This window comes from Rhamphochromis longiceps, linkage group LG11 (assembly GCF_057381845.1).
Source record: "Rhamphochromis longiceps isolate RC_006_pf linkage group LG11, R_longiceps_female_GT1.1, whole genome shotgun sequence".
In the NCBI taxonomy this organism is placed as follows: Eukaryota; Metazoa; Chordata; class Actinopteri; order Cichliformes; family Cichlidae; genus Rhamphochromis; species Rhamphochromis longiceps.
The window spans coordinates 29,326,513-29,353,135 of NC_140567.1; the positions used below are offsets into that span (position 1 = coordinate 29,326,513).

Here is a 26,623-nt window from a genome sequence, read left to right on the forward strand (position 1 = left end):
TACACTTACTGTTGTTAAAAACTATTCTTTTAGATTCTTAGGGCCAAAAAGAGACAAGGCTCAAAAGTGGTCTTTTGATCATTAAAAATGATCTTTATTTTACATATCCAGATATGAAGACCTTTCTCATAACACACAACCCAAGGTCTGAAGCACAAACGGAAGCCTAGTTATTTATATACTTGCTCTCACGTCATGCCACACTTTAAGTTTCGATCAAACAGCCTAGTTGGTTTCACTTTCACTTCATTCTAGCTGCAAAAGCGCTTCTGCAAAAGCATGCAGTTTCCCGACTGCACTTTTTGGCACAGAGTGTACTCAGAGTTAGGCCTTTCTTACATTAAAACAATATAATCAGCAAATACGCATTCAAAATATATAATTCAAAACTCAACACTGTGTTCAACTTTCATTCTTCAAGCTGCTATAACTATATAAATGTTGAACATTTAGCTAAAGAGCAGACATTTCATTTGGCCAAAAAACAAAGGAAGAGTGGAGGTACTGGACTTGAAGAGGTCAAATATGAAAGAAAAAAAAGAAACATCTCCAAATCAATTATAATAAATGTGTTCTGCAACTGCTGGATGTGTAAATTAAACCAGTATACCAAATAACCTTCAAGGTGATCATATGTAAATGTTGTCTTCCATTAGAAAGCTATTGTAAATTTTTAGACTAGCAATATAAAACCCACTGTGGTGGATATTTTGTAGTGAAAACTCAAGCTCCTTTCAGGAGCATCTATTTCCAGTGATTAGACAAAACCATTTCAGATTTCATACCGGTAAGCACCCCATGCTTTAAGATTTATTATTGCTGAAAGTAAACAGCGGCAGCAGGCGAGACATCTTGCATATCATCCAATTGACCTTCAATGCTTTATGTCAGCCACGGTGAAAGCTGCTGATAATATCAGCACCAAAACTTGAAGCCGACCGGTAAAAGTTATTAACATGTAAATATAACAAGTGCTGAACTACACAAACTCCATCTGGGTCACAGTCATCTCCACCTTTAAGCTGAAATTTATCAATGAAATGCATTAAATGGAAAACAAAGCCCTTCAACTTAACCACCTCCCCATTGCATCTGCTTCAAAAGAGTTTCAACTTTTCCAACAAAGTGCACGCTTTTGCATGCCATTAATACATAAATCCAAGCTTCAATTAGCACTACAATTTTACTTTCTAAATTAAAAACACTGAACATGCTTTACATTATGCAGTATTCTCCTCAGGCACTGAGAATAGGGTGACAGATATTCCTCTGTGCTACTGCGTGAATCTCATTTTACAAAAACAAATGATTTCTTAAGCTGGAGACAAAACAAATGTTGCTGTCATATGCACTAAAGTAAAAGGTGACCTTGATTTTCACCTCTTCACAATGCTCGAGGAGATTTAATATTAACCTGACATGAAACCGGATAGGGACAAGACAGCGCTACCAACTGCTTTATACCCAATTAGTAAATTACATCTGTGATGATTTTCTTGTCCAGTTTTATTATGTCACACAAATTTTCAACATATTATAATAAATGCTTGTTAATCAAAGTTTAACCTCCGTGAATGCGTATATGCTAACTTTATTATAAATGACTACACGTTGGCTGAGTGGGAACTCCCACACAATCTCACATCAAGGCACGATTGTTCAAAGTACGTTAAAAAAAAATTAGCTTTCTAATTGCCCAAGGCAAAAGAAATTTTAATAAGCTCTGAAGAAATAAAGTAATTTAAATGACAAAAGTAAAAGGAGGAAAGGAAGTATCAGAACTTTGTTTCAGAGAAAAGAATTAAGAGAGACGCTTTCAGCCTTGAGGGTCATGACAAAGGGAAGAGGGATTATAGCAAAAATAAAAAGGAACGTAGGGTTGAAAGAAAGAATTAAAGGAAGATTATAGTAAAAGTGAAAGTGTGACAGAAGGTTTGGAGTAAAATGTCTCTCTGCCTCTCTGTGGTTTGGGCCGGGCTGTAGGTCGAGCAGCAGGGATGTTCTGGTTACTTTCAGCATATTGACAAACCTCAGACGCCGTTGCTAACCGTACTGTAGATCCAATCTCGTAGCATTTCTGTTTGCTCTGGGGATTAAATTAAAGAACACAGCATCCAATTTCATACCTGGCTTCTTGCACCACCCCTCACAATGTGACATTTACTCACTAGCATGATGCCCTTTCTCCCTTCCTCTCCCTTTGACAACCTCCCACTCTCTATTCATAGATAATGCACTGTGCAACACACGAGGATAGCTGAAAGCAGGAAAACGATGACAGTTTTCAACAGACTGAAAAAACATTTTCTTACAGTATTAACCATATTCTGTTGAACAAAGTCTTTCGCTTCCCTTCATACTTGGAGACTTGACTATTCCTCAGCGGTGCTGCCAGAGATAAATAGCTTTTTCTACACTACCTTTGTTGTTCGGATATCAGTCGGATCGGCATTAAGGTTCTTAATGGATAGCTGTGCTGTATGGATAAAGACAGCAATTACTTGGAGAAGCTGTGCGTTGTACTCTTCAATATTTTAAACATATTATAGAAACATCAAAACATTTAAAAACTGACTTCCAAATTAATAATTTGCCATGTAATTAATAAATAAATCATTGTAAAATATTGCACTGATTTATGAATGCATAATTCATGAAATTGATGCAAAAGCTATATATATGCAAAAGAGATTATATATATATATATATATATATATATATATATTTATTTATTTATTTATTTATTAGGGGTGCAACGATACACAAAATTCACGGTTCGGTTCGATACTTTGGTGTCACGGTTCGATATTTTTTCGATACAAAAAATGTTCATGCATTTTTAATTTGTCATTTATTAAAATTATAAATATATATTTTAACTCAAAAGTACAGTTTTTAAATTTAACCCTAACCCTTGTGCGTGTTTTTTATTTTGACAGCGAATGCGCACCTGCGGACCACTTATGTGCAGCCCTGGTTATTTAGCTCATCATATTGCAGCCACAGAAATTCTTTTGTCCATGAAACCATAAAGCTGCACTTTCTTTTTGCCTTATAGTCTGATTTGTCATAACTTCTCCGTTTTGTGGTAAGCTTTTCTTTGGCTGTCACTTCTTCACCCTGACCTGTCTTATTTGGCTCAGCAGAACTGAAATGCTTTTACACGCTCACTCACATAAGCTCAGCGATTCTCTGCGCAATCACCCTCTCACATGTTTAAGCTGCGGGAGATTTCACTTGTCATGTTTGCATAGTAAGCTAACGATTGATAAGACGATGTCAGAGGAATTGGTGCACAAATTATCATCACTCACAGATCAGTGCTGTCGCTCTCTATACACAGTTTGCACGATTGCAAAGTGAAAGCAAAAAAACAAGCGCAAATTCAAACGCGATTTCAATATGTCACATATTGACAGTGGCTCACCGATGCCAATGACATAATTACCCAGCTACATTTCTGAAAGAATGCAAAAGCATTGATATATATTTTTCCTACAATAGCCCGACGGGCAGGGAAGAGATAGATTTTGGTAGCCCGACTGAAAAAATCGCTAGCTCCGGGACGTCGGGCTAGCGATATTGCAAGCCCTGTATCTGATTGAGGAATCACTCATCTTTGGAAAAGAGAGTTTATTACAGAGAAATGTCTCTTTCCAAAATAAAAGCTATACTATCCGCTTCTTCTGGGCTATATTCTCAGCAGCATAAGGAGAATCCTGTGCTAACAGCTGTCTAAATGACTCGGCTAAAGTTAGTAGCATGCTTGTTGTTTTTGTCTTTGCACTAGGATGATGTCGGCGTAAATGTGCAGTCATATTCGTTGTGTTCCCACTAGTGCTTTCAGGTTAATCTCGTTGAAATGACCTTAACGCCACAACACGGCAAATCTCCGTTAACGAGCTACCGCCGATCGCTCCGTGCATGGGGCTAGACGGCCAACACGTTAACGAGCTAACTGCGCTAACACACTAGTTCACACCAATGTAATTGAGCATTGCATGGCACATCCAACATACTGTTTTACTTTAGTCCATGACTCGCTTACCTTCAGGGTCATACGTCACATGAAAACCAAAATAATTCCAAACGCCAGATCTGAATGAGGTTCAATTTGCTTGTTGCAAGCAGAGCTTAACTTCTGTCTCGCTAGCTTGCCCTGCGCTCTTCCTTCTGACTATGCTGTCTGTGTTGAGCGCTCAGTGGATCTGCGCTGGACAGTGCAGCCTAGGCGGAGTAGTCGAACACAGATTCACTGAGCGCTCAACACAGACAGCATCGTCAGAAGGAAAATTGATAAAAGAAATTACAAATGTTGTATTGTTCGATACATATGCGTACCGAACCGAAAGCACTGAATCGAACGGTTCAATATCGATACGAATATCGTTGCACCCCTAATAAAAATATAAATATATATATATATATATATATATATATACATATATATATATATATATACACACACACACACACACACACATACATACATACATATAAAAATTTAATTTTATATGGAAACAACATATTAGGTGACTGCTATACTTGTCAATATCAGTGTGTAACCATGGCTTAATTCAATACAATTAAACAAAAACAGTACGATCCATCATCAACCGATTCTTCAGTTCAAATCTAATTTTTTCCTAAATTAATTAAATGTTGATGTGTCACAGTGTGCCAAATCCCAGTGAAAATTAGCAAACCCCTTTTGCATCTTCCTGCATATTTCACAGCTTTTCACCTCCATGTGTGGACTTATTTGGTCCACAGGGCTGAATCACTTTGCATATGTCTCACAGGAATCCTTCAGCACTGAGCACCACACTGCTTCTAACTTGTAAATGGTGCTGACTTATAGATCGTATTTACATCACTGCAATAGAAGCATGAACAATAAACATGTCGCACAAGATTGCTTGATATACAACGAGTAAGCGAAGGGATTTTAATTACACGCACCATGTATTCACGCTCAGCATGCAAAAAGTTTGACCTTGTTCAATGAAAGCATGCTTGAAATAATTCATTTCACTTATTTATTCAATAGCCATTGTTATTCAGTGTTTGGGGTCTATGTTAGCAGTGTATTTACTATAGCTAAAAGACACATGAACTGCACAGCTAATATGCATAGTTGAGTGTTTGTTTAATTATTGCATCATGTTGTTTGCATGTTGCAAATTCTCGCCGTATCAGGCCCCACTGCCAGATTCCAGTATATTTGTTTTCTTATACAACTGATGGTTTCATGGCGTGAATACAACATAAAGCAGGATGAAAACAATCTCAATATCTTCTCTCAGGTTATACAGTCTAGCAAACTGTCACCTCGCTGTCAACCTTCTGTATAGCAGCAATCTCCTTTACATGGAATGCCTTTTTTCTGACTGCCTACATCACAAAGTAAATGAAAAGAATGCAAAACACAGCTGTGACACACAGCTATTCTTATGTTAGGTTGTCCTGGCCAAGAGATCCAGCATTAACCTAGCACAGCGCCTGGAGAAAAAAGAAAATGAAAAAAGCATGCAAACGCCACAAAACTTAGCCATAACTGCATTGAATCCAACTAGCGCCATGCTTGTGCTATCATCACAATCTGACACCAAGCTATAATTTATAAGCTGCGTCTCAGCTAGCTAGAAGTGCCATTAACCTTTAGCGTCAGGTATAAATCCAGCTCCCGGGGATGAATCCGTATAAAATACAAGCTGTTTGTGCTGAATGTGTAAATGTGATGAAGTGATTGTTTGTGAATATGCTACCAATAACAATTTAATAAGCTGATATCAAGGCTCACTGCTTTGAGTCTGTTTGGAGTCCCATATCTCCCAGCAGTCAGACATTGCTTAATGCAGCTTTAACACGAACAAATCATTGCAAGTTTATCATCATCTCTATCATCTCTCAAGTTTTAATATTGACAACGGTACAGTCCATTAACTTTCAGTGTCCTTGGCTGATATTCCTTCCTAATGATCCCTTACTTCACAAGTAGAGTAAGTGGATGAAGCCTTGATAACTCATCTTGAAACACGACTTGTAGTAAAAACTAACAGATCTCTGCTCCCTGCAGCATATTAATCAACAAAATCGACTAACAAAATAGGCTTTCTGCAGCAAAATATCAGCCTAATTACATTGAGAAAAGTCAATCAACTAAATTTATTACATTAAAACAGTAGAGAGTGGGGGAAAACAGTTTGGATTTATTATATTTGGAGCGCTTGTTATCTAATTTGTTCTTCTGTTTTTCACTGAATGATGCTGGCAGTTCATTGTGCTTGTGAAAATACTGGATAACACACAGTATCAACACAAAAAAGCACAGATGGAAAAAAAGATTGATTTATAATCAGTTCATCAGATAACACAGACATAACGCTGCACTCCTCTTTCTCATCGAACTCACCCTCATGAACACCCTTACAATGTAACTGCAGCCCAGCCCATGCAGCAGTATATTAATGACTAACCTCGTATTGTGGATGGATTTTCTCAGTTGTTCTCCTGACTGAAGTTTGGTCCTTTTACAGCATCCAGCCATGCGATTGCATTTGTCCCTAACCATCGGGAACCATGACGTTAACTTTTATCGAGTGGAAAAAAGTAAGAGTTCATCTATGGGCTCAAAATGTGGTCATAAATATTTTGTAATTGTAAATCAGTTTTGTATGTGTAAAAAAGATTTGTATGTGTAAAGAGAATTTGTGGGTGCGTAAAAAATATTTGTGTGTGGACTTAGCCAAAAGAAACCCTGCAAGTTACAAGTACAAATTTTGACCCTATTTTTTCTTCCTTTCATCTGATTGGTCAATGTCATGTCAATCACAAATGTAACAATCCAATCAGAGAACACATGGGTTTGGCTGTCGGAGGGGCGCTTTTTTGAACTGCAGGTCTTTGAGGGTAATACAGTTTGAAGCTGGAGGATCTCTATATAAATATCCGATAGCAGCTAGGTCCCCTAACTTTCAGCAGCTGTTGAAAGGATAAAGTTGTGGTATGTCAGTGGTTAGAAATACTATTATTACTTTAGGATTAGTTTAACACAAAGTCAGGGCTGACCCGGGACCATTGCTGTAAGTCACAGTGCGCAGCATAAAAGTCCTTTCACATCGGACATGTGCTGCTAATGCTAACTAAAAGCTAAGGATCCAGAATTTGTTGCGCTGGTTGCTGAGCTCTGTTGGTTTTTGCAGCAGCTCTACCTGTACTAGATGCACCTGCTCCTTGTCTTTTCTATCTCTGACTTTGTCCTCTACAAGAGTTTGGTTTTTTTTGCTAGTTCTTCAAATGTTCAATAAAAACATGTATGCTAATTCATAACGAAGAAAGCTTTGTAACGAAGACTGTCATTTCCAAAACACTGCCCGCCCCCCCGCGGTCCGCAGCGCTGTTGAAAAGGCTGTGGAAGTCCCTGTATTAAACATGTAGACCTGTTACACAAAAATCACCAAACTCGGACGACCAGAGACTGTTTTCCTTCATGGTGATGAAGGAAAACGCTTGGTTGGCATGTAAAAGGGCATTTATTCCCTTCAAAGACCTGCAGTTCAAAAAAAGCGCCCCTCCGACAGCCAAACCCATCTGTTCTCTGATTTTTGCACATACAAATCCTGATTTACAAGTACAAAACTGATTTACAAGTACAAAATATTTATGACCACATTTTGAGCCCATATTCATCCTCCAGCTTCACTGTGTTTATGTTATGCTAACATAGTTGTGTAGCTAGCGATCACGTAGCACATCATTATATACCAGCTAGCCCAGCTTCACTAACCCTACAAACTGCTGTTTAGTTTTCCGTCTTCATTTATGTTGGAAGTGATAGCAGAGCTGTACGTTTTAATTTTTGCTGTGGTGGTTAAGCTGCTGGATTTTTGGCTTCACGACCCTTGTTCATGGTTCGTGCACGTCGAAACAGAGCTGTACGTTAGATTTTTTCAGAAATCCCTCAGTCAGAACATGGTATATTATTTAATCTTAAATTTTTGGGGGGAGACTTCCCGCGTACCCCTAGAGGGAGCCCACGTACCACCAGTGGTAAGCCTACCACAGTTTGAGAATGACTGAACTGGCATATGAACAGATTTTAAAACCTTATTCTTTTATAACTAATAGGTCGAGAACAAAACTTTTCTCTGATGTCTTAGCTTTAACTACAAACATTAACCAAACCGGTTGAATAAACAAATGATGGCAAAATCTGTGTTTGAATTATTTTTGGTCATTTTCATCTAAGGGTGATCCTGGATTAGTTGCTTTAAAACGTGGCTCAAGGCCTTTGCTTTAAAGTGACTCCTCTTAACCACAACCTCTCTAATACTTGTGAATCCCTACAGAAGTGAAAGAGGAAGACCTCAGGTATGGAAGACAGTACCAGCCCAAGTCTTAATAAGAGCTGATCCACCTTTTATTAAGAGCTTTATTGTGGGATTTCCCTCAGGCACAGAAGTGCGAACTGACTGATATGCTCCACTGCAGAGGACTGCAGGACCCCTCTGGATTTGGCTCCAATTAGAGGCTGTTGGGAGACTGTGACACCCCTGGCAGGTTGCGAGGTTTCCTGTGCTGAGTGAAAGCTCAAGAAAACATAGTGTCAAAAGCTCACTGAGGTGCAAATAAGTGCGATGTGTTGTCGTTCTTATGACAGCTGGATTTTTTAAAAATTCATTACTTATGATTTGTTTTCAGAAGGTGTGCAGGTATAATATATTTTTATATCTGTAGAAATCCAGTTGCTTTTGTCTCATTTGAAATTCGAGTTAAACTACTGCTACCTGCAGCTTCTCAAAAGCAGCCCCATCAAAGCACAAGCAAAAGAAGAAGAGCATTATAAAGACCTCTAAACAAACTAACTGTCTTTTACAAACAGAATTTACAAATACAGATTATTGAGTGAAAAAGCTATAAGCTATAAGAATTGTTGCCCATTACATGGCTTCAATTATTATTCAGTATTGAAAGAGCTGATCAGAAGCCAACGAAGCAAAACGGTGCAAAACAACCTCTATTTCTAAGCTCGACACAAAAGATAAATATTTTATTTTAATTTTTAATTTAAAATTAAACAATGTGCCTACCGTCTGAAAGTAGGCTACAATATGAGACTAACCACCGCATGTCTAAGGCACTATTGCTTTTCTCTGAATCAGTTAATAGACAGTTACGTCAAATGTCTAATTATGGAAATATTATGGAGATATGTTACACAACATAGCCCACGTCAAAAGCAAAGGATTAATAGCACTTCACTTATTTCTGTGCTTTGAGTTGGATGTCAGTTCTGGTTTAAGCAGAGCTTAAACTACTTTGTTTGGTTTTCCTCATTTAACTAGATTATCCATGTGTGCTGCCTTATTATCAAAATCCAAAATTACGAAGGACCTTGTGACTTTATGTTTCTCTTCTTGGCTTATTTAACGTCTGTCATATTTAACGTCATGAGGTGCTGGACGACATCCTGAGTACATTTGAGGGCTTGTGAATATTGATGCACTAATACAGCGGTTCCCAACCCCCACTGAGTCGTTTGGTACCGGGCCGCAATGTTCGAGTGGGAAATTTATGGTTTTCTGGGGTTTTATCTGTGTTTATCACTATTTTTTAATCTTTTCCTGTGTGTCATGAATAAATCTTCTTTTTTTGGTACTGGTACTGGTTTTATTTGTTGTATTTATCCGTGACACCTTAAAGGCCGGTCTATGAAAATATTGTCCGTGGTGCAAAAAAAATGTTGGGGACCGCTGCAATAATATATAGAGATGCAACAATTGACAGGCGAGGAACCGGAATCGGCTGATTTCCGGCTTTCTCTGCCCTAATCAGTAACCAGCTGATCAGCCTCGTGCATGTGCAACGCATACACAGCAGTAGGCCACGTGCTAACATTTAGTTAGCATGGAAAGTCTTTGTTGTGACTGAAGACACAAAGTTTGCCAAAACATTTATAACAAAAACTTAAACCAACTTCACCAATGTGAGCATGTTTTAATATTAGTTGTTAAAGTGAGAGAAAATTTATGTAACTTGGTTTAGGGGGAAGTTATATAGTTTAAATATTTTTTTATTTTTTTTTAATTGCCAAGATGACATGTTGTATTGAAGAAAATTTGATTTTTGTTTGTGTGCGCGGTCAGTTAGTTGTTAGAAAGACATTCAGAACTGGAAAAAAAAATGGTATCAGTAAGCAACGGGACAAAAACCATCTCCAAATATACTGTGGGAACATCATGATGGGCCGGTATTGGCTTGTTATCAGGATGTCAGTGTTGTTTATCTGTTGGGTCATATTAATTTTGCTGTGGGAAAAAAAAAGTGTTTTCATGAAGTGTTTTTTTCTCCCCAGCACAGCACAAAAACATGGAATTAAAAAGCCAAAAATCAACTTTCAGTCAAATTGTTATTTTAGGCAGACTACTTGCTCTGAAATTCTAAATCAGTGCTAGCCTGTGAGAGTTTAAGATTGGTGTAGTTGTCCATCCGTTCCAAACTGAGAAACAGTCGGCCCTGGTCTGTTTCTAATAAAGACATTTGCAACCTTCTTATCCTTCTTTTGTCCACCCAAACACAAAACTATAGATTTTAAATTAGTTTCTGTGGCTGGTGCTTCTACTGATCACAAAATTGCCTCCCTCCCTAGTTTTAGTCTGTCTTTCACATGAAAGTCTTCCAAGAGAAAGGTCAGTGGGTCTTAAAAATAAATAAATAAATACCAAAAAACCAGGTGACCTTTCAGGCCTTCTGAGTCTCCAGCAAATACTCACCAAACATGTTGCCAATATGCCCGTTTCTCGTCAAAGGCCGCAGCTCATTCTTGCCCCAAGCATAGCGCTTGTAGTTATCCCAGGCAAACTTCATCATCTGCAAAATAAACAGAGGGCAAACAAACGGGTCAGTCGGCTGACAGCAAAGCATCGCAGCTCCAAACCCAGTCATAATTAAATTGGTATAGCTCCAGGCAAACAGAATGATAGATATTGATCAGGTCTGAATTAAGGACACAGATGCAATTATAAACACATAAACCACACTGCTAAACAATACGGTTGACATTTTCACAGCAGCTACTGTTATAAATGACAGACTGACTGGTGTCTGCAGACAAAAGTAAACCTCTTTGAGCAGCACATATTGCTGTTCAGATAGCTGTGATCTGCAAAGAAAATTCCCAATGCAATAATATAGAACAAAAAGGAGCAAGACAAAAAAGTAGAGGATTACAAGAAATGATTAAAGCGTTCTCATCCACCAGCAGCACACTAATCAACTATATTCATAGCTCTTTGTTGTAAATGTCATGTAATGACTATAGCTTTCCAGAAGTGACCAACCTCCAAGAAAACAACTTTAAACTTCTTCAAACTGCTAAAAGTCAGAAGATTACATCAAATGTTGATTTAAATATCAGTTTGAATAATATTTAAGGGGGCACAGTTGCAATACATCCGTGTGCAAGCTGAGAACTCGGCCATAGAAATTTGGCAGCGTAATCTTAACATTGTCCGTATTTGCTTGAGAAAGAATTTGTAAATGCGATGAAATGAAAAATAAAAAGAAATCAGAACTGAGTCAGTAAAAATTCTCTTTTAGCCTACTTTCTTCTGAAACCTATTAATAATGAAACAAGAGTAAGAATCAAATGTGAATCACAGCATCAATTTTTACATCCTTGACTTTTTACCGAGATCAACAAAGCGATTACAAGTATCCTGAGGGGAATATGAATATATGTAGAAAATGTAACGTAAATATAGCAAAACTTCATGAGAAATAAACAAATATTGACTTAATGGTTACAATAAGAAAAGAAAAATCAGGGTTCAATGAGTCGTTTTCTGGGGTCGATGAACATCTGCACAAAATGGGATTCCATCCATTGTCCCCACATCTACACCGTAGCTGATTCAACTATTGAGATCTAGGATACTGGTTTGGTTAAAATGTGGAACTAAATCATCATGATTTAGTTCTTGTAAACTGAATTGTTGCCACCATCTGACTCGAGTGGGTAAATCTTGCAACAATGTTGCCGCTTTGTTGCAAGATTTACCCACTTTTCACAGCCTTTTATTTTATGTCTTTCTCTCCTGCAAGAACTCCACTCTCTCCCACTGAACTGTTCAGTGAGCTAAAGCACCCAGACCGAGCCTGCTGCCAAAGCTTCCAGTGTTTGCTGTTGATTACCAATAGATCTCCAGCTCCCACACAATGACATTGAGCTCTTCGCTAGAGACATTCTAGCAAAGGCTCTGCAACTCTGAATGCACTCGTATGAATGGGAATCCTACATTTTAGCTCCACAATATAAATGCATCTCCAACCACTGTACTGCTAATAAACATGGATCATTTGTAGTTACAAAGGACCTCTCGATTAAGCAACGTTTCCCTTCAGTTCAGCGGCCATCATAATTGGGCATCAAAGCACCCCAAATAAAAATGTAATGTTTTTTTTTTATACCATCGTAAAAGAAACGCCACGATGCATGGACGGGTGCTCAGTGCAGAATGCTTGAAAATAAACTAAAAAGTAATTACAGCTCAAACTGCACAAAGTGCTTTCAGTAGTGACAGGTTCATTAAATTCATCTTCTTGTTGCACACAATACAGCAAACACAACCCAAAGCGGTCAGTATGTGCACAGATGTGGGCAGATGAGTCAGGATTTCCAAAATCCCCACCAGATGATGTCATCTCTATTATCAGTATAGTATGCTGTAAGACTTCTCTCTGAAGGTGGTTTCATATGAAGCTTTGGGAAATAAATATGAATCTGATTATTGCTGACAGGGCCTCCAGCTGAAAATCCTCTCACCCTAAAAGCTTATTATAGATACCACAAAGCATACAGAGCTCCGGCTATCCTTCACACTGGAAACAACCGCACTGCTCAAATTAGTCTTAAATTCAGGGTGGTAAGATTTGGTATCAAATGAATTATGAGCTCTATAACTATTCTGGAGCTGCGGTGCCGGTATAATTTGTTGCTTGGCATTTTAATTGCACCACATATTGAATGACTATGCAGTGAAAACCTTTCGTAGATCAGTAAAGGGTCATCACTGTTGTTTCTCCTTACTTCAGACCTGGCATTAAATCTGACAAAGCAGCATTTTTTAAACAGCGCCTTTTCCCATTTACACAAATGAATACCGACAATGAAAGCAGCAGCTCAGAATGTGGAAAAACAAGCACCCAATATGATTAAGGGAAATAGAAGCAATGAATCTTACGCTGGAAATATGTTCACGAAGGTAATCATTTTCTCCAGTAAATGTTTAAAGAACAAAAATAGCCAGAGCCAGCCTCGCTGCGTCTCGACAGAACGCTCTGCCTCACAGAATGAAAACCAGGAAATGTCTCAAGTTTTATTTGAAACTTACTCCATCTTTTATAATGTCAGCCTGTCTCACTCCTCTGGTGGATTTAAAAGCCAAAGCACAAAAGAAATAGGAAAAAGTGCACAAAATGCAGGATTTGGTAAATGTTAAAACTCCTCGTCCTTCTCCGTTTCTTTTTGAAGGATGTTACAGACGATATGCCACAGCATTAAAAAAAATTTTTAAATGGCATGATGGAAGTTGGAGTTTATAATCATCAAATAAATGTTAAGAAAAGCAAAAGAAGTAAAATGGCAGCATTAATCAGCAACAGATTGACTTCAGAGTATGCTAAAATAGAGGATTTCATTCTTAAACGGTACTATTTAATAGGTAGATGAAAATCAAATGCACTGGTGAATACAAAAACATCAGTGTTAAAATCCTTTCCACTTCAAGTAATTTCAAGTTATGTGTGCATGTAACTGCAGCCAGTACTTGCTATTGAAGCTCACATCTGTGTTGCTGTATTGCTTTGCAGGGGTCACAGCGTGGGAAGATCGAGGTCACACAGCTATACGACTGTTGGTGTACAGACACACGACACATCGACACACCATCGTGACGCAATCTGCACCGGTCAATATTTGCTGCAGCAGCAGCCCAGCATGCTACCCCCCAAAGCTGCTTATTCAAGAGGGCAAATGGATGAATGATCCATTTCCACGGGCACACAGAGAAGACACAGACGTGATCTGACAGCGCTCCGACTGTTCTTTGGTTGAACTAATTGGCTTGTTGTTGGGAGAGGCGATCCACGAGCGGGCCAGTGATTAAAACAAACCAGGACCGTAGGTCAAAAGCTGGTCACATGGTGATACAGTGGGGCAAAAAAGTATTTAGTCAGCCACCGATTGTGCAAGTTCCCCCACTTAAAATGATGACAGAGGTCAGTAATTTGCACCAGAGGTACACTTCAACTGTGAGAGACAGAATGTGAAAAAAAAAAATCCATGAATTCACATGGTAGGATTTGTAAAGAATTTATTCGTAAATTAGGGTGGAAAATAAGTATTTGGTCAATAACAAAAATACAACTCAATACTTTGTAACATAACCTTTGTTGGCAATAACAGAGGTCAAACGTTTACTATAGGTCTTTACCAGGTTTGCACACACAGTAGCTGGTATTTTGGCCCATTCCTCCATGCAGATCTTCTCGAGAGCAGTGATGTTTTGGGGCTGTCGCCGAGCAACACGGACTTTCAACTCCCGCCACAGATTTTCTATGGGGTTGAGGTCTGGAGACTGGCTAGGCCACTCCAGGACTTTCAAATGCTTCTTACGGAGCCACTCCTTTGTTGCCCGGGCAGTGTGTTTTGGATCATTGTCATGTTGGAAGACCCAGCCTCGTTTCATCTTCAAAGTTCTCACTGATGGAAGGAGGTTTTGGCTCAAAATCTCACGATACATGGCCCCATTCATTCTGTCCTTAACACGGATCAGTCGTCCTGTCCCCTTGGCAGAAAAACAGCCCCATAGCATGATGTTTCCACCCCCATGCTTCACAGTAGGTATGGTGTTCTTGGGATGCAACTCAGTATTCTTCTTCCTCCAAACACGACGAGTTGAGTTTATACCAAAAAGTTCTACTTTGGTTTCATCTGACCACATGACATTCTCCCAATCCTCTGCTGTATCATCCATGTGCTCTCTGGCAAACTTCAGACGGGCCTGGACATGCACTGGCTTCAGCAGCGGAACACGTCTGGCACTGCGGGATTTGATTCCCTGCCGTTGTAGTGTGTTACTGATGGTGACCTTTGTTACTTTGGTCCCAGCTCTCTGCAGGTCATTCACCAGGTCCCCCCGTGTGGTTCTGGGATCTTTGCTCACCGTTCTCATGATCATTTTGACCCCACGGGATGAGATCTTGTGTGGAGCCCCAGATCGAGGGAGATTATCAGTGGTCGTGTATGTCTTCCATTTTCTGATGATTGCTCCCACAGTTGATTTTTTCACACCAAGCTGCTTGCCTATTGTAGATTCACTCTTCCCAGTCTGGTACAGGTCTACAATACTTTTCCTGGTGTCCTTCGAAAGCTCTTTGGTCTTGGCCATGGCGGAGTTTGGAGTCTGACTGTTTGAGGCTGTGGACAGGTGTCTTTTATACAGATGATGAGTTCAAACAGGTGCCATTCATACAGGTAACGAGTGGGGGACAGAAAAGCTTCTTACAGAAGATGTTACAGGTCTGTGAGAGCCAGAGATTTTCCATGTTTGAGGTGACCAAATACTTATTTTCCACCCTAATTTACGAATAAATTCTTTACAAATCCTACCATGTGGATTCATGGATTTTTTTTTCACATTCTGTCTCTCACAGTTGAAGTGTACCTCTGGTGCAAATTACTGACCTCTGTCATCATTTTAAGTGGGGGAACTTGCACAATCGGTGACTGACTAAATACTTTTTTGCCCCACTGTATATTGCTGATCACATGGCCGAGATGGGTATATGTGATCCAGATCATATCCAAGTATTCATTTCCCTTCCTGCTACATTTTTTAAAAATGCAATACTGTTTTTTTTGGCTAAAAAGAAATTAAATCTAGTTAATGTCAGCCCAGAGGATTAGAACCACCTAGACTATAAAAACATAGTGGATATCCAGATGTGGTTTTATAGAGTTGCTCATCAATCTCCCTTACACTACAGGAGTGTACAGTTAAGTCAGTAAAATCCTCGACTGCAGGGACCCCAAACTGATCAGCATCAATCAGAGCAATAGCAAGGATATCTAAAGCCACAAAAATGGGGAATGGAATGAAACAGGATCTTAAACATTTGCTGTGGCAAGATTAAAAGAAGTGAGTCATTTTAGGGATAAATCCATAAAAAGCTTGACATGAATTTTAGTGAAAAATTACATTTTTAAGGTTGCAAAATACAAAAGACAAAACATTTGTCATCTCGAGGTGTATATCAGACTCTGTTAGTGGTGTAATCCGTATAAACTGAACAGTTATGCATCAGCTTCACACAAAAGATGAATGGCTGGTTATATCATTTAGAACAATTTTGCTGAATGTGTAGATGTGCTTTTTGTACACTCAAAGGATGATACGCTTTGGGGTTCCTGCATCTGTTCAATCCACATCTGCTGCTTATATTAATGTACAAACAGAATGTATCAGAAGGTGCATAATCGCACACTGCCGGTGACTAAGAGGGGGCTGATATGCAAATCTGTGAGTCATGTGTGAGAAGTCATGAAAGAACAAGTGGAAAAGGGACTTCAATGGGTTGTTGTTAGCAAGAGGTTGAGGATCTAAAGCCGACAGCTGGTTGGTCACTTTTTGTGAGTTCAAACCATTTTGTTATATTTGGACATGCAATAAACACGGACTGGAGCGTGTTCGAACATCAGGACCTTGAAGAGCACACAACATCAGTGCTCTCATATATTAACTTCTGTGTCAACAGTGTCACTGTGGACAAACGTCTCCGGGTGTATTCCAACCAGAAACCCTGGATGACTAAAGAGGTCCAGGTCCTGCTGAAGCAACGTGACGCCGCTTTTAGATCCGGTGATGGTATGCAGTACAGTGCAGCCAGATCTCAGTTGAAAAGAGGCATCAGAGAGGCCAAGGCAGCGTACAAGAGAAGGATCGAAGACCACTTCACCACCAACAACTCACGACAGGTATGGCAGGGAGTTCAGCACTTAACCAACTACAAACCTGGCAATACCACGTTGACTGAGGGTAACGCGGAGCTTGCAGAGGAGCTGAACCACTTCTTCGCACGCTTTGAGGTGAAGGGACCAGAGGCAGCAGCAGCAAAAACATCGGACAGCAGCAGCCCAAGCCTCATAGTGCAGGAATATTAGGTGAGGCGCACACTGAGGGCAGTGAACCCCAGGAAGGCCACCGGACCAGATGGGGTAACCGCAAAGGTCCTAAAAGAGTGTGCAGACCAGCTGGCTGGGGTCTTCACTAAGATCTTCAACACTTCACTGTCCCAGTCCTGCATCCCGCCGTGCCTAAAGTCAGCCACAATTGTCCCACTGCCAAAGCGTACTAACATTAGCAGCCTCAACGACTACCGACCAGTTGCTCTAACACCTGTTATAATGAAGTGCTTTGAGAAACTGGTCCGACGTCACATCATGTCCTGCCTGCCACCCACACTCGACCCGCTCCAGTTTGCATACAGAGCTAACAGATCAACTGAAGATGCCATTGCTACAACGCTCCACACCACCATCTCTCACCTGGAAGTGCAGGGCCGTTACGCCAGGCTGCTCTTTGTTGACTTTAGCTCTGCTTTCAATACGATACTCCCGGACAGACTAATGGATAAACTGCTGGAAATTGGACTTCCTTCCACCACCTGCCGCTGGATCAGAGACTTCCTCTCAGACCGTGTACAGAGAGTTAGAGTGGGGCCTCATCTTTCCTCAGCCCTCAGCCTCAACACCGGCTCTCCACAAGGCTGTGTACTGAGTCCCCTACTGTACACTCTGTACACACATGACTGTGTTAGTTCCCACCCAGACAACACAGTCATCAAGTTTGCAGATGATACCACTGTGGTGGGGCTCATCTCAGGGGGAGATGAGACTGCATACAGAGCTGAAGTTCAGAGGCTGTCAGATTGGTGTGCAGACAACAACCTGGACCTCAATACCACCAAAACAAAAGAACTGGTAGTTGACTTCAGTAGGAGGAAGTCCGAGCTGCAGCCTGTCAGCATCAACGGGGAGTGCGTGGAAAGGGTCTCCAGTTTCAAGTTTCTGGGTGTGCACATAGACACAGACCTCCAATGGAGCTCTAACACCTCTGCGATCTTAAAGAAGGCCCAACAGCGTCTCCACTTTCTGAGAATCCTCAGAAAAATGGACCTGAAGAAGGAGCTGCTGACCGTCTTCTACCGCTGCTCCATTGAAAGTGTGCTGACATATTGCATCGGTGTGTGGTTCTCCAGCTGCACCACAGCACACAGAAAGGCACTCCAGAGGGTCATCAACATGGCCCAAAAAATCATTGGACATCCTCTTCCCTCCCTGAAGGACCTGTACAGCACTCGCTGTCTCAAGAGGGCACGCAGCATCCTACGGGACTGCACACACCCAGGACACCGGGTGTTTAAGCTGCTGCCGTCTGGCAGGAGGTTCAGGCTGCTGAGGTCCCGAACAAATAGACTCAAGGACAGCTTTTACAACAGGGCAATAGCCCTGATCAATGTAAATAGCTGACCTGACTGGATACCTCCCTGGACTTTTTAGGGGGAGGTAACAATGTTTAAAACGATAACAATAATATTTATATTTATAACAAGGTGCAATAATAATTAATGTGCAATAATAACAGTGTGCAATACACATACACTTATTCTTCTTTTTTATACTAAGTTAATATACTGTGTTGTGTTGTTTGTTACGTTGTGATGTGTCATATCGTGTCGTGTTGTGTTATATGTAGTGCCGACGTAGGACAGTTTTTCCAATTTCATTGTACTACTGTACTATGTATGACTGTGCAATGACAATAAAGAGTTATCTTATCTTATCTTATCTTAATAACTGGCAGCCACAAAAGAGCTTTTACGGGCCATTTTATACCCGTGATTAGAACTTCAAAAGATGATTTAGAGTAAGGAAGCATCTGGCAGAGACAATCTGAGCTGGGGTTTCTCTGACGGGAAAAAAGAAGAAGAACAAGTAGAAGAAAAAAGCAGCTTCTAAAGCAAAACCACTGCTACAATGAAAGAGACCGTATAACGAGAGTGTGCCAGAGGGGTAGGTCTGAATCGGAAGTTTTGATGAAGTGATAAGTCCTCTGAACGGTAGGGCTGAGCATATATTTTAATAATGTGACCCACGGCATTCCACAGCAAATGCAAACACAATTCAATTACTCAGCAAGAGGGGGTTCCCATATGGTTATTCCCAAACAATATAAATCTGCAGTTTTCCCCTCACAACTCGTCATAATTTAGAGTCGATGGCGTCCATCTGCTGCTTCCACTGTTTGGTGTTGCATAAGAACCACAGGATGACATAATGCTCTGTGTTTTCTCTGTTAGGCACTTATGAATATGTTCCACTATGTTATAGTCTTTGGTTTGAAGTAGAGAGGGACTCATTTCTCATTTCCCATTCCATATTTGATTCACTGTTCAAAGTAACACTTATTTATCTAAAACAGGGTCTTTTGCAACCTCTCAGTTCAACCACTGTCTGAAACAAGATGTTTAAGTTCTTTACTCCTTCATTTTGAGCCAACTTACGTTTCATTGGATGCTCACAGAAGATTGGCAAGTGGGCGGGGCTTCTTTGTGCCTGAGACCATGTCATGAATCAGGACACTTTATTAATCCCAGAGGTAATTATGTGGTCACAGTTGCTAAAGAGAGTAAGTTGTAACAAATCAACACACCAATTAAATAATTTACAACATTTACAAAATATTTAAAAAAAAAAATAGCTCAAATAATAAAAATCCCAGTATATAACACAAAATTTTAAATAGACAAAGCTGAAATTGAGATGCTCCTCTTATCATTTTGTTATTTTCTCAGCTCACCTTGGAACGGTTTGCAGCCGAGTGTGAAGCGGTGGGAATGAGAATCAGCACCTCCAAATCTGAGGCCATGGTCCTCAGCCGGAAAAGGGTGGAGTGCCCACTCCGGGTCAGGGACGAGTTCCTGCCCCAAGTGGAGGAGTTCAAGTATCTCGGAGTCTTGTTCACGAGTGATGGGAGAAGGGAGCGGGAGATCGACAGATGGATTGGTGCAGCGGCTGCGGCGATGCGGACGCTGTACCGGTCTGTTGTGGTGAAGAGAGAGCTGAGTGTATAAGCGAAGCTCTCAATTTACCAGTCGATCTATGCCCCTACCCTCACCTATGGTCACGAGCTGTCGGTAGTGACCGAAAGAACGAGATCGCGAATACAAGCGGCGGAAATGGGCTTCCTCCGAAGGGTGGCTGGCCTCTCCCTTAGAGATAGGGTGAAAAGTTCGGCTATTCGGGAGGGGCTCAGAGGAGAGATTATATCTCTCGGCTGGCCTGGGAATGCCTTGTTGTTCCCCCGGTCACCTCCTCCTAAGCTGGAGGAGGTGGCTGGGGAGAGGGAGGTCTGGGCTTCTCTGTTTGGGCTGAATAAATGGATGAAAATGGATGGATGGATGGATATTTTCTCTGTAGAGGTTGTGTAGATGTTACAGGTGTGAAGATCCCTTTTTGTGCTGATATTGAAGCCAGCAGAGGTCTGGGAATCTGCAGCAGTGAGCAGAGCACAGCACTCTGCAACCTCTCTAACTTTATGCGCTGTACTGCTTTGTGGCTGAGGTGCTGTGGTTTCTAAATCGTTCCATGTTGCAATAAGACCACTTACAGTTGATTGTGGAATATCTAGAAGGGAAAAAGCTTCACAAACTGATTTGCTGCAATAGTGGCATCCCATTACAGCACCACACTCGTATTCAGCGAGCTCTTTCCAACAACCCATTATTTCACAAATGTTTGTAAAGGGGCCGCCTGGCTAGGTGCCTGATTTTATACACCTGTGGCAATGGCAACTGTATTTATATATCACATTTCGTTATACTTAATGGGACTGAAAACATGTAATTTCAAAGATTAAAAGGCTCAATATTTTTTTTATCAACATAGTGTCTCTGCTCTTATTGAGCAAGGAAAAATAATAAGTAACTGAATTTTTTTAGTCCACTCTGTCAGACTGGAACAAGCTGCGCTCACTTGGCACTGCACCCCAATACTGGCAACCAACTGCTGCGCTGGCTACAACATGCAGGCTTTTATGCATGTGTTTATCTTACCGATTGGATTTTACAACATCTAAAGATGACAGACTGCCTTTTATTTCTGTCCTCCTCTCAAAAACACCGGATGTTACAAGATTCATCACAGCTATGAACATCATCTCCAAACACAAAGCAAGCATAACTCACCCACCAGAAGAAGAGCTCATAACACACCGTTATGGAATCATTTCAGGAAACATAATAATGGTTATGACTTCATGTTGCGGAGTTGCACATAATGATGTTATTTTTAGTAATTATTTGTAACAATCAGTCAGGAGCTGTCACAGTGAAACCTTTTGCCCTATCACAGCATTTGGACTAATTTTATTCTAAATGTCTGATCAGTTTACCAAAACCAAAAACATGTCTCCTCAGTCTTATTAATCAGTATCTGTAGTAGTTATTACAGCATCATAATTAGCACATCAACGTTTAGCATAAAGAGTGTAACTTCTGTACATGAGTAGAAAAGAAAACATGGCAACTGGTTAATAATAATAACTATTTTGGGTGTTATCATTGTATTGTTATTACTTTATAAACAAGGATGACCAAAAAAAATAGATATAGCACAATTATTAAATAACATTTAAGCTGAAGATAACCTTATTGGTTGACTGTAAACAACTGAGCTTTGATTCAGTGGCCCAGAGCCAAGAGATATACAATGATAAGCGGCTTGTAGTTTATTCTAGACAACTATTTAGAGCAGGTCTTCATTTATGGGGACAGAAACGGTTCTTGCACACCATGACATCACCACCATCTATAGCAGTGCTGTGGGGATTAAGAAAACATTTGAGAAATATCTTACACCCCCCGAAAAATACATGAAAAAGATGTTACTTTGGATTCATGTGTCACATGTCATCCATATTTGTTTTTTTCCCCACATACTATAAAACTATGAAATTTCATCAGCCTGATTTTAAGCTCAATTAAGTCCTCAAAGCAACTAAAGCCCATTTTTTCAGACATTTATTGCTTCATCAATCTGTAACGTCATTCTGTCATTCACATAAAGGTCACTTTCAGATTAATGTTCCCCACAGCTTCATTCATGACACAGACAGAGAGAGCTTTATCCGGGAAAGAAGGAGACAGAGCTACATGACTTGTATTTTTGTTACGTTTGAGTAAATCTAAAATAGCAGTAAGTGGTTCATTTTATATGCTGTACTATCGCTAATCTGGTCCCCCTCTGTAATGGGATTTTTTCATTGTACTACAGTGCATATCCAGCAATGACCTGGCATAAGAAACTATAGTAAAGGCAGAAAAATACATGCAAAACAGCAGCAGGTAACGGTTACAGAAGGACCAGTATTTTGATGTTCACAGGTCGATTATACAGTAAACGAGCCAGTGGTATGCTTCTATACTGTTTTAGTGAAACTGCCAACCCCCCGTATACCTGTATGCTCTGTGTATTCCTTTTGTGGGGGGGAAAAAATAAAAAAATACACAAATCATGTTGACTTGTTTATCGCTTCCTCAGATAAACAACTTGGATTATTTCAGACTACACGGACAAGAGCCTGCTCTCATAAATAAACATGAAGCGCGCCTCAAAATGCTCTTGACACCTTTCCCGACCTGCCTGTTTTGTAATGCAGTTGTTATATTTGGTTCCACAAGCGAGGCATCCCTCTAATCTGAGGAGGCTTTCATTGGAAAACGGATAATAAATCACCCCGGCACCCTGGCATGATAGCCTCGAGTCACTGCTGCGTTAACGAGGTGCTGTGTCATCACCTGAAACCAGCTGCACCTTTGGCAGGAAAAACACAGAATCAGCTTCCTCCCATTGTTTCTGCCTTAAACTTCCCACCTAAACTTGAATACCTTTCCCTCTCGAATTTCCTCTTGCCTCTCGTATTAGACCTGCTCTGGAGCAGAGCCATTTCCTGCCTATTAAATCCACATTTATTGTGAGCGGTGACACAGCCTTCTTGGTCTCTGAAGGCCAGTGAGGCCACCCTGAGTCAGCACAACACTCTGGTCAATTACGAGCAAGTCCCAAAACAAAAGCCACAGTCGGACAACCAGGACGAACTGAGCTGTAGATCATTCATGCGTGGAATTAATGAATGTCTGGGATCAACATCAGCCAACCATCCCCATTACAGATATTGTTTAAATTGGGGGATAATACTGCAAGCGGAGCAGAAAAGATGCTTCAGAGTATAAGCTTTTTTTTTTTAGTTTTTTTTTTATTAAAAGTCAGAGTTGTATTGGGGTTTTTTTCCCCCAGAGAAGCTACAAAATACTGAAAGTTAAATAACTGTAAAGCCAAAACAGATTTCTGATTAGAATGTGTCCACATAGTGTTTGTAATTAGCATCAATTGGTACACTCAGAGACACTTACACCCAGCTGCAAGGAACATTATTTAAGCATGCAAGTGTTACAACTGATGGGGACACCTGGATTCAAGCTCCAAGCTTGAGATCTGCCTTTGGCAGGTGTCCACACTGCTCTCTCCAGCACAGATCATTAGGAGAGATCCTTAGCGTGTGCCAAACTGTCTCCTGAGCGTCCACCACTAGTGGATTGAGCGTTTCGGTGCACCATGAAAGATTTATGCCAGAAAAGAGAGAAGTGCCACAAGGACCCTATTAAAGTGTCTGGACTCTGGTGTTGAATTGTTGGAGAGGTAAACCTGAACTGTTAATGTGCTAAAATAGCCCCAGTAGAGTCTACTTGTTTTCTATAAAGGGAAATATGACAGCAGAGTTGGAAAAAAGATATAAATAAGGCTTAAAAACTAGATTCAATTTCAGCTTCAAGCTCAAATAAAAGGCTAAATCTTGTATGAGCCCTGAAACGACTCCTGGCAGTCTATATCAGCTTTAGAAGTTATAGAGGGCAAAAGCAACCCTCCAACATTCATAAAGGCAACAAAGTTAGAATTGAAGCCTAACCACATAATGCTGTCTCTCTATGTATTCTTTAAAATACTGCAGGGTCTTTACCTTGTTCTATAAAACCTCTTGACGTGCCAGTTATGAAAGTGATTTTGCACCATGCAAATAAACCTGAATTGAATTGCACTGAATTGCTGCAAAGGATTAAAACTGGCAGGGGCACACCTGCAGAAATGGAAATTAGAAATATTTTATGTAGACAAAACCCAGACTAAAAAAAAAATGGACATAGTATCTGTAAAATCACTGACCTGTTTCTGAGGTGACTCCAGGTGAGCTATTTCTTTATAGATCAGTCACTGCAGCAATACGATGCAAAACTGAGCACAATATGTGTAAAACTGTTCAGGCAGAGGCACCAAAGCAAGGCTCAACATCATTTCCCTCGTTAGCCACTGCAACTAGTATAAACACGTAGCATACACAGAGAAGTTTGGGTTGTTTCAAGCACTGCAGAACAGTTAAAGTGTGCTTTTCCAAGCCAGCATCTAATGACCATCACAGGAACTAAAGCTTAAGAGTCTGCAGTTCCCACAGCTCACAGGAACATATCGGAGCTTAATTGTTGCTACTCACTCTCTTTGCTTTCACCACAGCAGTTTCACCATCACCAATAACGCTGCCTGCCAGGCACCAGATGAACGGGGTTGGTGACTAGCTGGTTTATCAGCTTTAGCTAGAGATGAAGTGGAAACGAAAACCTTAGCTAGAGGGAGAATGAATATCAGACTATTTGTTAGGCCTCCTGCACATCTCGCAGTGTTGCTCGTGGCTTACCAAGCCTGCTTTCCGAACATAATTACAAGCCCAAAGAGAAAACAACGCATAATTAGTCCTTTGCTTTACAACAATTCGATGCAAACGTTACATTCGCTATTAGATAAACATCTCTCGACTCTCGATTCAGAGCTTCAGTGGCGCGCATTGTTTAGAATACGCAACATTGTTGAAACACTGGATTAAAGCTTGTGTTCAAGGAGCTGCTCTTTCTTTATGCATTCAGAGCCCTACTTTCCAAAGTAATGTTTGTTTGCACAGGAGCCTCCAGTCAAACCGTTTTCCTTCCTTTCAGTTACTGGGGATCACCGAGCCAGCCCAATCAATAGACCTTGCCAGAGAAGCTGATGGAATCTGAACAAGTGGAGAGCAGAGGGGATTCAAAACTTAGTGGAGTAACAGAAACTTTTCCAAAGAAGTACTTTATGCCCCCGAATCCCTCAGAAAACCCTAACTGACTGACTATCATCCACTTTTACACTTCTTGCTGACAGCAGCTCTCTCCTCAGAAACAAGCCAGTGATGAAATTGCAGGGATGCTACAGAAAATGATGGGTTGGTGAAAGTAAATATAAACCATTACAGAGCTTTTACAGTATTATTAGAAAGAGTAAGGTAAAAGGTAGAGGAACAGCAGAAAGCAGAAGTGAAAGAAGGACCTACAGAAGTAATTTTTCTCCGACATATTGATTATTTGAGTGAGCTGCCTGGGGATAGTGTTCAACCTGGAAACGCTTGGACTTGTTTCTTGCGTGGATCGTGATTTTGAAACAAATTTTCAATGTCCTGCTGTAGAAATCTTGAAATGAGGCCACAAACTTTGGGATGTATAGCATTCTAAAAGCGAGACAGTTAATAATATCCAGATGAAATGCATATATTATTTCAGCTGGATATGTAGTGCAGGTTTTGCAATCACTCAGAGTGAAGAGTGTGTTAGATTGAGATAACATGGACTTCACTGAGCAGTCAAAAATTCTGTCCTTTGCTTCAAAATAACTGGGAGTGGTGATGATGGTCGGGCAGTACAGATCATTTTCTGCTGGGTTGACCATCGTGATAGTTTGTGGCACTGGATTTGCTCCACGCTTATAGTGATCCAGAGACCATAAAATGTAGACAATGTGATCTAGTTGGTAGATGTCACACAGCTCCACAAAACACAAACTTCCACCATGAAAATCTTTCATAGAAAACTTTGAGCTGCACACGTTTTACTTTTAATTGCTACATTTTGCAAAAGTGGCACAAATTTACTCACAGAGCAAACCATTAACAACGTGTCACAAGTGTGCGCCCGGGTAACAAGCTGAAAGAAATGTTCGCAAATGCATTCACTAATGGCTCTTCAATATGTGTGAACACTATACAGACCCATTACTATATGCAGGCAGCTTTGAAATACGTTCCTTTCCCCATACGATTCTTCAAACAGACACACGACTTTGAACTCGGATGTCATGAGGATATCGGCTTCACCGCTGCATCTTAAAACTGTGACTTCTCAGGAAAGAAAAAAATATATATTTGGGTACCAAATGTTGATAGTAGTGAATTAGTTTGCATATATCCTGATAAAAAAAAAAAAAAAAAAATTGTATTTCCTCAGAAAAGATCAATGAAACCAATATTATTGATTACATTTGTGCTGATAGGACTCAATATGCACTCAAAAGTTTGCGCTGTGGCTTTACTGGATTAATATGGTACAAGTCCACCACATGAAACTGATGAGAAATGAGATCCTTTACTTG

At 40.3% G+C, this 26,623-nt stretch overlaps 1 protein-coding gene across 2 annotated transcripts in view; it reads right to left on the reverse strand.

The window, feature by feature from the left end:
- Nucleotides 1-26,623, reverse strand: part of LOC146659467 (mannosyl-oligosaccharide 1,2-alpha-mannosidase IA) — a 204,139-nt gene that overhangs the window by 112,818 nt on the left and 64,698 nt on the right. For both annotated transcript variants that reach the window (XM_085423530.1, XM_085423531.1), the window contains exon 2: nucleotides 10,776-10,872. In XM_085423530.1, the coding sequence (XP_085279656.1) occupies nucleotides 10,776-10,872 (97 nt within the window). The remainder of the gene's footprint in view (nucleotides 1-10,775; nucleotides 10,873-26,623) is intronic.